The following is an 18,758-nucleotide window of genomic DNA, read 5'->3' on the forward strand; positions in this document are numbered from 1 at the left end:
TTGGATTCTCTCTTCATTTTCCTTCAAAATAACTTCTCTCTCTTCCTCTCTACCAGTCTCCACCTTTTTTTTTTTCTCTCTCTCCCCACCCCCTTTTTTTTTTTTTTTTTTTTTTTTTTTTAAGCTCATTTGATAGTTTTTTATAGTGTTTGAAAATCAGAGCAGGCCTGGGAAGACCAGCAAACAGCTGAGACCGCCAGGCAGGAGCACCTGCCCTGCCTCCTCCCACAGAGGGCAACAGCAGCTTTCAGAAATGAGGCTGAAACTGTTTCAAAACTGTTACTCTCAGGTTCCTCTGTAGTTGCAGCCTGTGGCTTCAGCATCACTCCGGTAGCTCTCAGTTGTCTTGAGTTCTGCCTCAAAATTGCTGCAGTTTCCAAATATTATCTTTTGTTGAAGGGTTGTGTGATGCAAAACACACACCTTCTGGCAAAACACACACATGTGTTTGCAGCATGTGACATTACTGAGCATCAGGAATTAACAAAACCAAGGGACAGTTCTGTAACCAGTTCATGAATTTGCACTCCCAGATAAAATTACCAGCAGAGAAAGCCACAAAAAATCCACATTAAAAAAACCTGGAACATTAAATGCAGCCTCCACCAATATAACTCTCCACTCCAACACTGTAATTTATGTGTACACTCTATTAAGAAAACTCCATAATTAAAAAATAGATACACTAATGTGTGATGCCATAGATTTGGCTACCTTTTATTGGTAATAAGCACATTTACAAGCTGACACTTCTCTGGAACTAAAGACATCACATTGTCACCACATCCATGAGAACAGTCAAACAGACATTTATTTTCACATGTAACAGAGTGGTAGGTTTGCTCATAAATGGACAAAGAAATCTATTCATGTATGAAATATGTGAATGAAAATTCAGTGATTAGTTTGAAGAGACATGCTGAAAGCTAATGGAGTCTATTGGCTAAGAATGTTTTTTAATGTTATTTTTTTTTCTTAAATGCATTATCAGAAAGCATTATCATTACAGAAAGGTGACTAGAATATTTTATTTTTGTTCCATCTTCACAGTTTACACTTTATATACGTTTTGTATCTATGTGAAAATCTTGCTTTAATACAGATAGCTATAAAGACAGTTCAGCCCAATGCTCAATCAAGCTGCAACTATCCTAAAAAATGTTTAAAATATAGCTGTTTGTTTTTTTTTTTTTGTAGAGAACTTAAGAGAAGGTGAAAGGGTCCAAAGTACAATTCACAATTTATAGAACTACCATGGCAACTATTAGCTGGCATTGAAAAGTAACTTTATGTGATGGAGTCACAGGAAGTCATACATCTGTGAGTGCACTGCAATCAAGACATGCTGGCATCACGGCAACTCCCTGAATTGTAACGAAAACCTTGTTTTGTGAAGTGCTGTACCGCTACCTCATGCTCTTAGGCCCTATAAGGAATCTTGCTAATGACTATGTTTCCCCATCCTGGAGGTCCTGGCACTGAAATCTTGTCTAACGGTTGGACCCTTACCCTCCAGAGGGTTCATTGCTCACCTGTTTTCTCTGGCCTAAGGAAAAATGGCTGCAGGTTGCCATCACAGGACACTTTGTGCTGGTAAGCATCTCAGAGGGTCTCCATTCCTATTCCTGCTCAGAGCAGGCTCAGCCCTGTTGTCAGACCAGGGCTCAGGATGTTATCTTGTAAAGCCTGGAAACACCCCAGGTAGAGAAACACCACCACCTCTCTGCGTGCATCCCCACTGCCCAGCTGTCCTCCTAGGCCATAAGCTCACCAGGACCCAGGGCCTTCTCCCCAGAGCTGCCCATGGTCTCATGGCTTCCAGAGCTCTGACTGCCCAGGGCAGGGCTGTCCTTCCCTGCTTCCCCAAGGATATGGGGAACCCATCCTTTCCTCCCACCCTGGTCCCTATGGACAGCTGCCCTGTCCTTGTTCATGTTGAACAGTGATCCCTATTTGGCACTACGTGCAAACCTGAAGGCCTTGGCTACCTTCTCAGGTCATGGATAGAGACTTTGCACAAGACAAACCCCAGGGGAGACCCTTTAGGATCCCACAGGGCACCAGCCTCCAGTCACATATGACCCAGTGGCCATCACATCTAAGCCCACCCAACCAGGAACATACAACCAACCAGATACATACTGCTCTTGGAGGGCCCAGACCCCCACCCCAAAACCAGCTTGGCTACTGGGAGATTGTGGAAGGGTGCTGGAAGCCTTGCTGAAGTCAGCCTGTTACATCCCATTCTCTACCTCCTCAAATCCAGTCACTTTATCATAAAATATAAGGAGGTGGATGAAGCATTATTCACCTTGTTAGTCTGTGCTGGTAACTCCCAATCACCTTTTCCTCCCTCATGTGGTAAGACACAAAGCCTAAGAGGACACACAGCATGATTTTGTTTTATACCTGAGTAAAACTGGTTAACCTGCAATTTCTCAGTCTTTTGGCTCTTTTCCAGTTGTCAAAGGCCTCCTCCATCTATGTGACAATAAAGATAGAAGTATCTAAGATAAAGGAACAACTACCAGTTGCCATTTTTTGTTAAGTAATTTTCCTCTGATCTTTTGCTTTTAAAAGCTGCCCAATGCTAATCAAGCAATACAGAGTACCGCTATTATTTTATTTAGATCTGAAGTCAGACTTACTTGATGGCTGTTGTCAGGAATGCATCCTTTACTTCATACTTCTGAACTTTAATTGAAAGTCTTCTGTGTTTGAAACTTCTGGGCAGGCATATGAACAGCATAGCTTTGAGAAGTGAGATAATTACTTCTTATAACTGAAATATCATGTAGGACAACCTTGCGAATAAGTACATGCTGCCCTGGAGTTTTCTTAATGTTTTGCCCACGTAGGAAGTGTAACAGGAGCTCTGTGTGAGGACACAGGCAAACAAGACAACCAAGTTCTACTCTTATGCAAGAGCATGTTCTGCATACTAATGAGTATAGTTTGTGCCTCCTTGCTGCTGAAGAGGATAAAGTACTTGCTTTGTAGGCTCTCATTAGACAACAGAGGGGACCACCCTGCCTGTTTGTCCTCGTGTTCTGGATCACACTCCTTTGTGCTCACAGGTCTGAGAAAAGGAAGAGAAAGCTTTCTAACATAGCTTGCCAGTTCCCAACTGAGTGCAGAAGTGGCACTCTGTATTGGTGTAACTAACTGCTGGCTTAGAGTAAGAACATCACCAAAATGCCTATTCTGCTCTAGAATAAAGCTGACATTACAACATACTGGTATATAGACAGGGAATATCCTCTGTGGTCCTAATAAGTAAGACATTCCAGCGGATATCTTTCTGTGCTACCTTTTTAGGTGTGAAAAGATCAGGAATAATGTACTACTAAAAATGTTTGAAAACAGTACTTCCTTTTTAAATCCAGCTGGAAGAAATAAATTTGTCATTTTCTTTTAAATATAAGGAAATAAAATCCTGAAGAAAGGTGTTCACTAACTGCTAGATAAAACATTTCTAACCTCTCACCTATGGGATTTAAAGTTTTTAAAATTCACAATTGAGTACATCAGAGGCATAGCAAGTCCCACTGGTCTCAGCTTGAAATGACTTAGTCCTTAACAGAAATGAAGGAACTAAATAACATGTGACTTTCATTAGTGACAGCAACATCCAAGAATTTAACAAGGAAGAAACGTTTCTTCTTTAATTCAAAGCATAAAAGATAATTATGCTTTTAGATACAGAGCAGAAATGCTGTGAAAAATTCAGCAACAATTAAAAGTCCAAAAACTGTGTATGAATTTTATTACTTTGTTTCCTGAGCTAGGTTTACAACACAACATGCAGATGCATTTAACAATGTACTTCACTATACATTCTGCACTTGTGACAACTGTGCAACAAAAGCAGCAATTGAATTTCCAGTTTTTAGTAACTTCAAAAATTAACAGAATCTTCAGTAAACAAAAGCTTCACTGTTAGTAGTGTCAGTGTTGAGTTTCCAATGCTTATTAAGCTGAAAGGATTAATTTCAGCAGCAGATTTAAAGCTTTTATATTTTGACACAACTTCTACATTAGAAGTTTTGGCAGTGTTTATTAAATTTCTTTCACTATTTACTCACAAAAGTAATAACTTAAGCACATTCAGGCTCTAATGTCTTGACTGAAAACGCAGAAGGGAGCAGTAGTGGTAGAATGACAACCAGAATCTCAGCACAAGTAACTTATGTAATTCTGACAAATTCCTCTGATGAATTACCAAGCTGAGTGCAAGAGTTATACATGCATGTACAGCAAAAAGATGGCTGCACAAAATGTCAGTTCTTTTGCAACCCAGTAACACTGATGATGAAAACTCACAAAAATGGTGTGCAGATGGGGCTCAATTTCACATCTTTTAGAGGTTCTAAACATTTGATTGAGAATCTTTTGTCATTCAGGAAATGTAACGGAATTTTGGGCATCTAAATAAAGGACAGTGTTTATTTTAAAATCTGAGTATTAGATGTTTCAGGAAAAATGTGAATCTAACTTCTAACTTTTCTACCACACTGCATGAAAGTAATATTAAAAAGCGATCTTGAAAACAGAAACCTATTTACAAAGGAGAGTTATAAACAAGGTAAGTTATAAAGCAGCCATGGCTTCCCCAATCAGTGCAGCTCTTTCCTTTTTCCAATTAATATTGAGTTATGACTTTATGCTGAAACATGACAGAAATAAATTCCTATACCTGTCCAAAAAGGGCAGAGATACAACAACCTGCAGTACAGATATACCTCTGATTTATGGGTAAAAAAAAAAAAAGTCTAGATTCACCTGACACCACACTGCTCTACATACTACTGAGAAAGAAAGGTTGAGACATACCAATAGAAAATGTGTTTTGATTTTGTAGATAAATTGGAGATATGCTAAGCTGAACTAAGAAAATAGGTAAGATTAATGACAAGAGTTAACTTACTAAAATGTTAACTGCATTAGTTCATTTCTGTGCACATCTCTAAATGAAGGATTATTAAATATACTAATGATGAAGTAAATTAAAAGAAAATACTGGTTTATCTTTTAGCTTAGCTATCACCTTGATGTTCTTTGGAAGGGTCTAATACTTTAATCTGAATATTTTGTCGAGCATTGGAACAATCTGCCCAGGAAGTGTTGCAATCATTGTCCCTGGAAAAGTTCAAAAAAATGTGCAGATGTGGTATTTAAGAACAAGGTTTAGAGGTGGACCTGACAGTTCTGGGTTAACGGTTCGTCTCAATGATCTTGAAGGTCTTTTCCATTCTAAATGATTCTATGAGCCTCATAGAAACTGACAGTGCAACCACCAGTAGCACTGACAACTGCTGAAGAATGACACGAGCCTTCTGTTTTGTGTTTTGCAAGACCTCAGTTACCTGATGACTGACCACTCCACTGCAGGACAGTCCAGAAATATATGAAGAGAGTATCCTGGTTGCCACTTACATGCACAGAGCTGCTTGAGTAATGATCTAATTCCCATGTGCATTGTACTGCTATTTAAGCTGCAAATAATCAACGGTCTGTACTTAGAAATAGCACTTTGTAGTATATTAAAAACTGCAAACATGTTTAAATGCTCTAAAGGAAGAAGGCAGTAATGTTAAAAGAGGCAGATGAGTAAAAGTCATATTTAAGATTTTCATCACATACATAAGAATAAAAATTTTTAAAACTCTGCAACTCTTGGAAGGTGCAGTTTCTGCAACCTCCATTGTTAGTGAGGACATATATACTGTTTTCTGTGGAAACACTGAAAATACTGACACAGCAGAACAGGAAAAATCTGATGCACACCTGAAAGAAATTTCTGGAGAATAAAAATTAAAATGCTTCCTTTTATCATACACCAAAACATATCCACATTTATCCACTAAGCCAATATGGCCAAGGAACCTCTGGTAACCTCTGGTAACATTTACAATTAAAAAACCACGCAGAAGAGACCAATTAATTAAAATCATGCTTATCTAGCTAAGCTGAAATTCCCTCTAACAAGACCCCCTACTGCTTGAGATATACCTCAATGTTAACTGTGCTCCTGATGCTTCACCCTCAGTTGACAATGCCTGTCACCAGTGTGGGGGCCCCGCTGACAGATTTCATGCTCTGCAGGACTGCAATATCAGATACAGGGAAGACTTTAAAATGTCATGAGCATGTCACGTTCTTGTACACTAGTGTAGAACGGCCTCCCAAAGATAAAGGAGTGTAGACCTGGTTTTATCTTCTCAGCCAAAGCCATTATTATGTTAAGATCGCCCTCTGCTGTCAAGTCGAGATCTATCTTTAAGCTACGAAGAGACTTAAAAGGTTTTTTGCCTTTTTGCCTGCAAGGAAATAAAAACATGTGCTTTAAAAAAGAACAAAAGAAGTTTCTCTAAATCTGCTTTCCTTTATCTGTTCACTTACGTGTCATCCTCTATGTACTTTATTAAAGTTAAGGCTTTTCTGTGAAGGACTAGCAGAAATTGCGCAAGAAAAGTACTCCTTAGAGACAAACCAGGCTTCAGGTGAAAGATCTGTTAAAAATTAAAAATATTAGGTAGACATCCTTAATTACAGCAAAGCAGGCAAATAACAGCAGATTTGTACACAGTCAGCATGCTTTCTATGTTTTCTATCTGCTGAGATACAATAAATGAAGCTGTATTACAATTCTGTTTGGATAATTATCTGAAATTACTCTCGGTCAGGTAATTTTTTAAATAGTGTAATTGTAGACACTGTTGCACAGCAATAGAAAATATCCCTTGTTTTTCACACTTAAGCAAGAGTTTCAGTTTTATATCAATATTTTTCTTTCTACTTAGGTAGAGAAGAATCACAGCAGTAGTATGAAAAAAAGCTACCAAACACAAATGATGTATTTGTGTTAAATTATCTGTTACTAGGGGTCAAAGTACTGAACTGTGTTTCCTTCTTTTTCTGAAAAAAGCAACAATTACCTGATCCAGGAAGGCTTTTACTAATGTATCTCTATGCACGATATCTTGAAAGACGTTTCTATAGAAAAGAAAAAAAATGAACGTGTAAGTTAATGTGGCAGTAAGGGATATTAACCTTCTAGGAGTTGAGACTATAGCATTACTGCTGATAGTCTGTTGAAATTAAAAGTGAATTTAAAATTTTAATAAATTACAATTCCGGTATTTTTAAAGATAACACAGGATTTTAAGTACTCAGATGAAATGAACTAAATGCAGGAAAGCCACTGGTCTCTGTCAAATACACTTAGCTCTATTATACCCCTAATTAAAACAGGCAATAAAATTAACAGGACATGGTCAGAATTATCACTGAAAATTAATTTCAATAGTATTTGATGTAACCAAACTACTGAAGGACCTGGTAAATTCCGCCAAAACAAGTGTAACTACCAGAACTGAAGATGTTTTTTTGCTTTTAAGAAGCTCCATGTATTTTATTAGCAAGTAGGCTCTGTAGTCTACATTCTTACCCCAAATCAAGTAGCTTTGTGAGATGTGGGAAGAATACGTACAAATCAGGTGTGAAACTCTCATCTGTGTGGATAATATGATCTTGAGACATTTCTTCATCTGAATTAGCTCTCCAAAATGCTGTCAGCTCAGATCTCATGTATCGTCGTTGGTTATAGATGTGTTCGTGACAAGGGGGCATCTGCTTCACTGTATTGACGTCCACATCTATATGCGTAGTAGGGTATGGGGCATACATTACTTGACGGAAGGGCAACACAAAGCTTCCTGTTGCATCCTGTTTTAGTGGGAAAAAAATCCCCTATTTTAGTTAAAAACATGAAGCTGTACTGGGACAAAACAATATTAAAATATCATGCCTACATTTTATAACCCATTTGTTCATATGTATTTTGTTTAGGACAACTGGTGGTTATATTGCAATAATAAATCCTTAATACTGGATGATTTCCTTAACAAAAAGGTGAAAACAGGTACTGAGGTGACCTGTATACTACAGTATTGCATCACCTGGTTTGTGAGCCCATTAGCATTACAGTATTATAATTGCCTGGTAAGTTCAGACTAGAGCAAGCAGCATTATTTTTCCAGTTATCTTCACCCACTACTGTTTAAAATACTTGAAAACTCCAGGCCTGATATGACTGTTCTTCCTTGGTTTTGCTAAAACACAAAAATTTAAATGACTTTTGGAATTCTAGCCCCAAGCAGACAAGAGCATATTATTATTGTACCTCAAAGTACAGGAACAATCCTGAACAATCCTCAAGAAACAGATGTGTCACAGAAAAGACTGACTTGCAATTTTAACATGAAGATAATTAAAAGGAAAGTTACAGTGCCAGAAAAAAATGACATCAAGGGACGATGACACATGCTTTTGAACATGAATGTGTGTATGTGTGTGCATATCATATGCAAAAACATACACCTAATAATGTTCTTAAACTACAGAAGAACAGAACTTTCCTAAGCATACTTACTTTGAGTAAGCCTTGAACAAAAAGTCCTGACTCATATTTGAAAGAGGACTCACTTCTACAGAGTCTGGAACACTTCCGCTCAGATGGTGTGAGAAACAGGCATAACGTTCTCACAATCTGCATTAAAAAGAAGAGTTTTGGAAAACATGAAAATGTAAGGAAATAAGTCTGACTAGGCTGTGTATTGAAATGCCTTGTATTAGGCATTTCAAATTATGATCAAAAGAGTTCACCATGCTTATCAGAAAAGCCAAAACTTTATTAAAGGCCACAGAACAGTGACATACTTATTTTTACTTATTTTTTAATTACTGGCACCGTAAGCCATACTCCAGCTTCTTGTCAAATGATGAAAAAATCCTACACATTCCTGCAACCAAGTTTGTTTTTTACCCAATTATGTAGAACAAATAATTTTTGTCTTCTGTATCTGTCTTTTAATAAACTTAAATTACTGTGATTACTTTCCTAGCCTTTCAGGCCTCTTATTTTGTTCATTCCAGATTGAAATAGCAGTGATTTGTGTCTCAAATTAGGCACAGTCAATTTTGTAAATAAGCATCGATGCTTATTTCCTCAGTAATTTCCTTAAACTCTCTACTACGATGAACACAGGTACTTCATCACCCATCTTCAAACTTCTGAGCTGAAACAACTACGAGTAATCACTCCCAATACCACACACATTCCATTCTGCTCATCTTTCAGTCTTAACCTGTGGTGTCTTATCGGTGTCTGTAAGATATTTGAAAAGGCTCTGTCCTTGCACAAGATGTTTCTGCAGTACCTAAAACAATGACAACATAATTTTGGACTGACGCTTTTTGTCACAATATGCCACAAGTGTTTTTTTTTTAATACTTTGAGGCAAGCTGAAATATGCTATTAAAAAAGGAGTTACTTCAGAAGAGCTGTACTGTGACACAAGGAGCATGTTGCTGATAAGAACATGTATAGAATTAATTTATGAAATTTATGCCCTGGATGTATCTTGAGGCTCACATTCTTTTACACTGCTTTCTCCTATACTGTCTAGCTTATTGATATATTATTTTACATATTCATAACCATTTAGACATTAGGTCCTTTTTATTAACTATTTAATGATCCATAAGTTTTTTATAACTACTTAAGCTTCCAACATTTCCTCTTGTATTATATATAGCATATGTGTGTACATATATAGCATTTCTCTTAAACATATAACATTTCCAGTAACTTAATTTTGTATAAATCTTAAATCTCTAAAACAGTACATATTAACTATGGTTAGCTGTGATTGCAGCTAAGATCTGAGAATTTTCTGTTCTCTAGTTTGCCTGTTGCTTGTGGGCATCCACATTTACTGTTGATTTGATCAGAGGTCCTTTATCACTGCTGATAATACACATGAAATAATGAAGGCTCTGCAGAGAGACCTGATCAGACAGACTTGATCAATGGGCCAAGGACAAACTGCATAAAGTGCAAAAAGGCCAAGTGTTGGGTGCTGCCCTTAGGTTACAACAACCCCATGCAGCACTACAGGCTGTGGGCAGTCACTCAAGAGCTGTTCACGAGAAAGGGACCTAGAGGTGCTGGTTGACAGCCAGCTTTAAATGGGCCAGCTGCGTGCCCAGATAATGACGAAGGCCAACAGCATCCTGGCCACTATCAACAGGATACTGTGGTCAGCAGGACCAGGACAGTGATTGTCCCCCTGTACTTGGTTCTCACGAGACCACAGCTCAATGTTGTCTTTACTTCTGGGCCTCTCTCTTCAAAAAGACAATGAAATGCTGGAGTGTGTCCAAAGAAGGGCAACAAGACTCATGAAAGGACTAGAAAACATGTCTTAGGAGGAATGGCTATTTAGTCTTGAGAAAAGGAGGCTTAGGTGACCTTATCACTCTCTACAGCTCCCTGAAAGGAGGGTGCAGTGAGGTAAGAAACAGTCTCTCCTGTGTCTCCAGTCTCTGCTGTGCCTGCAGCGAGAGGACAATTGGAAACTGCCTTAAAATGAGACAGGGAAGATTCAGATTGATTATTATAAAGAAAATTTTCACTGTTAGCTGTCAGGCACTGGAATAGGTTTCCCAGGGAGGTGATGGAGACCCTGGATGCTTTTAAGAGGCGTCTGGATCTGGTGCTGGGTGATGTGGTCGAGTGGCTTAGGGGTTATAGTGGCAGTGCCAGGTGGATGGTTGGACTGGATGACCCTCAAGTCTCTTCCAAGTTTGATCATTCTGTGATTCTATGACATAGCTGAAATGGACAAGCCAGTCAGGTCTCTTCGATTTGTGTATTTTAGCTACAAAACCTGATTTTAAAAGTTGAGACTCATTTACTACTCATTTATGTACTGTATCAGTCAAATACATTGGTTTTCTTATAGTTGTCACAATACAACTGAAAGGCAATTTTCTGGCAGAATTCTCTTCTGCTAGACCTGTCAACTGAAGATAGCCAGACAACAGTACTCCTTCCTTCTTCAGCCTCGAGAATGTTTATAGATTAACTTTGTTTCAAGTAACACTCCTAATAATGAGCATTTAAGTTCAGTTTCTTAGAAAGCATGTTACCTTATTAACTTTTTCTGCACTGCTTCCTACAACTACAGAACAACCACAGGTCTGTAGGTGTGAACTAATTGCACTGCAAGTAAAAATAGACATAGGTTAATATATTTAATGAGATTTTTCAAATGAAACAATTGTCAGCTCCACAAGAAGAGAAGTGTTTCAAGTATAAATATAGCCTACATGCCCATAACCATAGGACTTTAAACAGCAGCACAGGTTACTACTGAAATACAAAAGTTCAATGGTTTCTTCAGTATTCCAAACACATGTGATGGTGTATAAATAGATGGCACCAAGCACTACATATATGAATGCAGTTATGCAGGAGATACAATGAAAGGTAACAGAACATCAATTAAAACCTATTAAATACAATATCCCACAGGAAGAGACCTAGTTGCTCTCAAGTTCAACTATTTCCACTTAAAAATTAAAAAGAGGGGGAAAAGAGAAATACACAACTCAACAATAAACATGCCATATGCCATACCATTAAGGACTCTTATTTAGAATTTATGCACACCCAGGTTTTTTGCTATTTTAAAAAATGCAAGACTTTGACTTACAGTCTTATAAAATTAAATGTAGGTATCAAAGAAAAACATGTATTTGATGGGAATTCTACTACCAAACAAATAATTCTGTGGCAGCTTTTAGCCCAGAACCATTCTTTTAAAATGACAGAAACTTTGTAACATTTTATTGACAAAAATCTCAAAAAGCCAAATACGTGTCATTATTCCCCCTCCTATAAAGAAATCTATTCCAATCCATGTCCACATGCACATGCAGATAGATACATTTAGATGCATACACAAGTTTAAATCCTTTTACTACAGCATAAATCAAAACTGAATTTCATACTTGAGGAGAAAGCCTTCATGGCAACTATCCCCAATGTCATCATCATTTAGCACTGTGTCACTTATCTGAAATGCAAGTAAATATAAAAAAAAGTTAGACAAGAATCTGATCACCTTCCAATTAATTGACTTTTGCCTTGACACATGGGAACTGTTTGGAAATTATTTAAGTTAAGTTGTAAAGGCTTCCCCAAAAAGAATAATCTTAAGAAGACCTGTCTTCTGACAAAACATTTTGAAAATGAGAAAGTCGCTTGATTATTAAGTCTTCACCAGTCACAAGTCAGGTTTCTCCTAGTGGCTTTTTTTTTTTTTTTACTGTAAAAAATGTCCAGAATACTTAATATTAGTGAATGTCACATCACTTTTACTTCTTCCAGGAGAACACTACAATGTGCTGAAACAGGTAGCAACATCAAATCCATTAATCTGCCCATTCATTTTGCTTTGCATCAAACTGCCTTTCCATTCATACAATGACATCAACCTATGAAGTCAATTTTGCTAAGTGATGACCATAAAAAATACTGCTATGCATTACACCACTTAGGAGAACTTGATGTAAAGCAACAGAAGTGTACAAGAATTTAGGAAAATGGGCATTTTCTCTGGCAAAGTGAGTACCAAAGTAAAGGCCCAAAACTATGTTTTATCCAGAGGGAGAAAGTCACTTTTCAAAAATTCAGAATAAAAATAAAACAAGAACTTACATCTATTTCTTCTGGAACACTGTGTGACTTCATAGATGAAAGGAGTTCCATTACAGGAATGACTTCTCCTGTCAGCATTGGAATGATGCTCTGACCCTGAAAAATAAATAAGATGCTTGAAGTAAAAGCACATTGGGTAGTACTGAAAGTTACTATTAACATGAACTTGGAGGATTACATGCAAAACATCATAACTTCCTACTGCTTGGAAGGGTAGTATGAGCAGAAACTGATGCACAGACTTCTGGGCTTTGCTCATCAATAATTATAAACTGGAAACATATATTTGGCTTCTCAACATCACACCTAAAATGTGTATCTGGATGTTATGCTAATTTTCAGCATCAGTTTTGATTGGCCTAGACAACAAGTATTTGATGTGAGATAATTTGATCATACGATGTTACGTGCAATCACTGTTATGCATTTTACATTCTTGTCTAATCTTGTAACAATGACTGGAATCCAAAACCAGGCATATTACTCATTAACATACAAAAATACTTTCCTGACTTATCTATCACAAGAAAAGGAAGCCACAGTCTCATATTTAGAGTTTCCAAAATCAAATTCTTTTCACAGTCTCATCCATTAAGTTTTCAAGCACATTTCAACATGACCGACTCCGTATGTCTCTGTAATTCTAAACCTAACCTAATGGAAAAACAACCTTGATAGGAGGCTGGCATGACTCTATGGAAGCTGCTACCTTTACAGAACTTCAAGTTCAAGTTAATGAGTGTCCTTTTCTGAAAGGTAATATTCTTCACAAATTTCTACTTTATCCTTAAAGTGATGAAATATATTTTCCTTTAATTTGATCACAGCTTCCATTATCCTATCTTCAGAAACTTTGCCTAGTGTGCATGTCACATTATTAGCCAGTCTAATGCATCCTCTTGGATCCCAAAAATAAGAAGCAACACCAACTTCTACAGTTATCTGAGGCAGTCAAATGGTTTTGCAATGGTGTTCCAAATGCATCCAACAGATGGCCCTTACCTGAGCCTCCATTCTTTCTGTGCCTTCTAAGACAATCTTCTGGAAATGTTCTTGCCTCTCCTGAGCAAGAGAAGCAGTTAAATATAAATGCTCTGGCATTTGTTCATGTATGTATGCACACACAAGTCACTCAGTACAGTTTCGTCCCTGCAGAGTCATGCTTCTTATGTTCAAATTTTGATGTTCAAGTATTTTTTCTTTTAGAGAGTTGACTTTAGGAGGAAGTGATGTCATGCAACACAGATCAAAACTCCCTATTCTGCCCTCCACTGCACATCTCCCATCTTTGGGCAGAAAAGGAAGATTTTGATGACGATGTCAAAATATTTTTGTCATTACAGATCAAGAAAATGGCAGACGATCAGATTATGGTGAAGAATTCCACTTTATGTATGGATTTTTATTTTCAGATGGATACAGTATAGATCGAGGATTCCTGACACAACAGGAAAAAAATAAGATCTTCAGAATGAGAAAAATTATTTGACTGGGGAGGGTGGGAAACAAAAGACTTTTTTTCCTCCACCTATTGAGGCATACAAGTCTTCAAAACATGGTTTTACAACCAAGTGCAGGAGACATGAAACCTCAGAGTACACAAAACAATGTGCAAGAGCTGAACAAAGCTCTGAAAAGAGACTAATCAGCAGCTGAATACTAAACTGCATTTAAAATGAACTTACAATGGAATGAAGTTATTATTCACAAAGAGAATTTGGCATTAATCACTGGAGCATCAATACAAGTCACAAAAAACAGCAGACACTGGGAGAACAAATGACATCTTTTGCTAGATGCTGACAGGTTATTGTATTTTTATTGGTTAATCATTAGTTTCCAGTGACTGAACTACTCAGAGTTAATCAACTTTAAGTGTGACAAGAATTTGCAAGTTTTTTTTTGAGCAGATGAATAGGGAATAAGCTAAAATAGTTTGCCCTTAAACAGCAATGAAACTTTTCTAACCATCTAAAAGAAGCATCAGTGAAAAACAATACTGGAACAAGGTAGATTCCTTCAGGGCACCTCCACCCTTCAGTCAGAGAAGGAAGACAACCTTGACAATAATTTTTAAAAACTCAGTCTTCTTGAAGTTAAGGCTGAACAAATGGTGTAAGCCACTTCTTTTCAATAATATAACTGTTGAAATTATTAGACAAACATACAAAGCATAAATTGGAGTAGGTGAATGGGGTTTCTAATCCCATATTGATGACTTGCTCAGAGTTGCCTGTCTTTCTATGCCAGTCTGAACATTACCCATGTTTCTCCTAATTCTTGAGTTCAAAAGGCTTCTTCTCATCTCAAGTCTAGCTGGAAATGTTATCTGGCTCTACACAGAAGTAATGAAAGCTAGTATTCACAACTATTAGAACATCCAGAACAGATACAGATAGGGCTTGATATTTTATTTGCTGTATGTAAACATAGCTGCTAAAAATGCCTCAAAATGCAAACTACAGAAGAAAGCAGTTTTAATTTATTTTCATAGTTATGATTATTCTACAAATCATGCCTAAATTTTAATCTACATTTTCCAAGCATTTTTCTCTTTTCTGAATGAGACTGAAAAACTGCAGATATATGCAGGGATCTGTGCTCTCCCTCAAAAAAAAAAGTAATAAATATCTATTTCAGAATTCAGAATGTATTTTGTCTCAGCTAATTCAACTGACCTACCTGCTCAAAGAAAAAAAAATATTACTATTCTCGATGCTGCCTGAAGGTCACTTCTATTGTCAAAACATACTGGTATGGAGCAATATCTAAAAACTGAGAAAATGTATTACAGCTAAAAATGATGGATAATTCTTATTTGACCACTTACATTAGAAGTCAGTGCAGAGGACACCAAATGAAAGAAGCAATGTAATCAGGAACATAAGACAGCATTCAGTTACATTAAAACCACTAACATCTAACACAGTTTTAAAAGACCAGAATTAAATATTTGTGTTTCTACTATATTGCAAAAGAACTTTATGTAATATCCTTCACCTGAAAAGTAAATACTACCACAAAAATAATGTTGACTACAGGCCTCAGAACAGAAGATACCAGACAAATGTGCATCACCATATTCATTACAGCTGCTGGGCACTCCACTTCTCTAAGACAGCTTGGACTCCATGAAGATGACAAAAAAACTAATTTTTACCATCAGACTGTTATTTAGTTTCAAGAAAAATATATAAAACATTTCACATAACAAGGAAATAGCCATGATTTACCCAAAGGTCAGAATGCCAATGCTTATGAAAAATTTAGCACGTTTTCCTTTTTGAGTTTCAGGAATAGAAATACTTGCACTAAAGCAGATGTTCTTTTGTAGATCTCCCTTTAATTCTACACAGTTTAAGTCCTGACAAACTGTTTGTTAACACCCTTTTTTTAAAAAATAAACCTGTAACATGAATGAGAAGATTTATTGCATCAGTTCCCTTTTCTGAACCTCAACATGGAAAACAACAATTTGAAACACAGTAAATTTACAATTATATCTAGTTTAAATACACAAATTAACACAATTAAAAGCAACAATTTATATGAAATTTGGAAAGATAAAAACTGTACAGGAAACCTCTTTCAACTCCAAGTCTCGTTTAGGCTATATAGTATCACCAAGAAAATCCCATAGCTAAAAATCCCAGCCTTGAATTTGCTGACTTATAATCTGATAACCTTTAACCTTCAAAACTGCATAAAGACCAGCCTTTTCTGAGTTTGTGTCCCTGGACTCCACATAACAGATGTCACAGCATCTCAGTTTTTGCTTCTATACAAACACAATCTAACAATTATTGTATGTAATGAATAATAAACTTACCTTATGCATCCATATCCTTCCTTTCCTTATAATATGTGTTAACCTATCCACGCACACCCTGTGAAGTGGCAGGTAGAAACCAAGTTCACTTTGCGGAAGTATAATTGATAGTCCATATGTGCTTCTGTCTCCGTTCCAGTTTCCATCAAAGATTAATGACACAATGATTACTCTTTTTTCAGCCAAAACAAAGAACTTCACATCTATTGCGCCACTTTCTGCATTCCGAAGTATTTCTCCATTCAGGGTGTGGTTAGCAAGAAAAGTTATTTCACCATCACTGAGAAGTACCTGTTCTGTCTTTGGAGCCCAGATGTGCCGCACTCGGGGACCAAGAATATTATCCCAGTAAGCAAAAGTGGCAGCTAATAATGGTGATTCGCCATTCAAAGAGATCTCTGTCTTAGCAACTGCAGGAGATGGTGGTGGACAAAGAGCTGACATGCCTGTTTCCTCTCTCTTGTGTAACTAAAATGCTTACATTACCTAAAAAAAAGAAAAAAAAAAAGGTAGGAAAAAAAAAAGAGCCACCATCATAATTATCTCTTCTTCTTTTTACATGAGCACATAGTGATAGGAATTGTTTTAAACCAAGACAGGAAATATTTAGATTAGATATTAGAAAGTAATTCTTTACTGTGACAGTGGTGATGCACTGGAAAAAGTAACCCAGAGAAGTGGATGCCCACTCCCTGGCAATGCTCAAGGCCAGGCTGGATGGAGCACTGAGCAACACTATTTAGTGGGATGGCATGCCTGCCCAGAGCAGGGGACATTGGAACTACATCATCTTTAAGGTCCCTTCCAAGCAAAGCCTTTCCAAAATTCTTTTCTTTCCAAATGACATTTTCAAGAGGCAATCTGGCTTCTTCACCCAAGATTTCATCATAGACTTCCTTCAGGAAGGAAGTTTGTATATATACATATGTATGTTTCATACAAAAAGGTGGCACGCTTTACAATCATTAGTCAGACCTCAAATGCCTTTTACTCACTGGAGAACTATGATGAACCTGCACAACATACAGCTTGTGTACAAAAACTGACACAATAAATCTATTTTTTACATCATACACAGGGTGTTATGATACAAGTACTCAGCACTTTATAGAATATATGGACAGATTAACTTCTTATCTTGTGTGGACACAATCCCTGAACATCCTCCCTAGCTGTTTCCACCATCTCTACAGTTTCCCCATTCTGATGAGTCTGCAAAAGATAACAGGAAGTTCCATCTTCCCTAAAAGTTAGGCTAGAGCCACGGGAAGATATGAAATAAAAAAGGTTTGCAAACAAATTCAACCAGGGGCAGAAAACTGTAACAGCTAGAACCCACCCATACTGAGGAACACCTCTCATGAGCAATTGGCAACTTTCCTCTCCTTTCTGCCTGCAGCACTGCAGATGACAGCAGCAGGGAATCCCACCCGGGACCTACGGAGCAGGAACACACACCGCACTAACACAGCTAAACTCGCCAGAGTTCTGTATCTGAAGTTCTTTTTTCTGTTTTATTTATCACCTCACAGCAGAAGTGTAAAACCTCTTTCGCTCCGGCTTCTTCTCGGGAGGCAGCTGGTGCCCCGCCCGAGGGAAGCCGGGAAGCAAGGCCATGTGCCTTGGCCATCTGACACCATGACTTTACGATTTTCAGGGAAGACACGGCGCCGGCCACCCGCACTGACACCTTGAACCCACGGGATGACCAGAGGCTCGCTTTCACCACTGCCCCTCCACCGCGGCCGCTACCACCTCGGCGGCGGCGGACCTCCGCGCTCCCGGCCCGGATCAGGCCCATGCCGCACCGTCCGGATCTGGTTCGAACCTCTCGGGGAGGAGGCGGGGAGACAGCTGCGTGACGGCTCCGCTCCCTTCCCCGCAAAGCAGAGGGGCCGCTAACATCACCCCGGCGTCTGCACGGCCCCGCCACCCCGGCCCCGCGCCCGCCTCACCTCGGCTCCGGCCGCTGGCTTGCGCCTGCGCCGCCCCGCCCCTGCCACTCGCCGCGGGCTCCGCAGGCGCGGCGCCGCCCCGGGCCGGGGGCGTGGGCCGGTGTGACTGCCTGGGCCGAGCGGCGGGCAGCTGTGCCGGTGTGGCCGCGCCAGACGGGGGAAGCCGTGCCAGAGTGTCCCAGGAAGGAGGAGTGGCTCGCGTCTGGACGGTCACAGTGGAAGGAAACGGGCCCAACCGAGTGTAATTTGTGGAGGAAGCCAAAAGACGGAACTGCATTTTGCCGGGAGCATCCGGCACAATTTATGTAGGGGCTTTTAGGCCTAAAAGAGGAAGTTGGCAATGACGGAATTGGGAATTGGGTTAGTATCCAAACCATAGTGCACGCCGAATGGTGAAGGTGAGAGG

General features: G+C 38.5%; 1 protein-coding gene and 1 long non-coding RNA gene across 3 annotated transcripts in view; both read right to left on the reverse strand.

The window, feature by feature from the left end:
• Nucleotides 1-18,758, reverse strand: part of LOC137465030 (uncharacterized) — a 474,100-nt gene that overhangs the window by 114,525 nt on the left and 340,817 nt on the right. The gene's annotated exons all lie outside the window — the stretch shown is intronic.
• Nucleotides 3,737-18,443, reverse strand: C9orf72 (C9orf72-SMCR8 complex subunit). Of its 2 annotated transcripts, XM_068176999.1 has the most exons (11): nucleotides 18,353-18,443; nucleotides 16,398-16,883; nucleotides 13,571-13,630; nucleotides 12,569-12,664; nucleotides 11,860-11,924; nucleotides 10,996-11,068; nucleotides 8,435-8,551; nucleotides 7,493-7,728; nucleotides 6,939-6,996; nucleotides 6,403-6,512; nucleotides 3,737-6,320 (listed from the first exon to the last, which is right to left on the reverse strand). In XM_068176999.1, exons 2-11 carry the CDS (start codon nucleotides 16,839-16,841, stop codon nucleotides 6,134-6,136), a joined length of 1,446 nt encoding a protein of 481 aa, XP_068033100.1. In that variant the 5' UTR covers nucleotides 16,842-16,883; nucleotides 18,353-18,443; the 3' UTR covers nucleotides 3,737-6,133. The 2 variants fall into 2 exon arrangements, with proteins under 2 accessions (XP_068033100.1, XP_068033101.1); XM_068177000.1 differs by lacking the exons at nucleotides 3,737-6,320; nucleotides 6,403-6,512; nucleotides 6,939-6,996; nucleotides 7,493-7,728 and adding an exon at nucleotides 10,316-10,398.

This window comes from Anomalospiza imberbis, chromosome Z, assembly GCF_031753505.1.
Source record: "Anomalospiza imberbis isolate Cuckoo-Finch-1a 21T00152 chromosome Z, ASM3175350v1, whole genome shotgun sequence".
Classification (NCBI taxonomy): Eukaryota; Metazoa; Chordata; class Aves; order Passeriformes; family Viduidae; genus Anomalospiza; species Anomalospiza imberbis.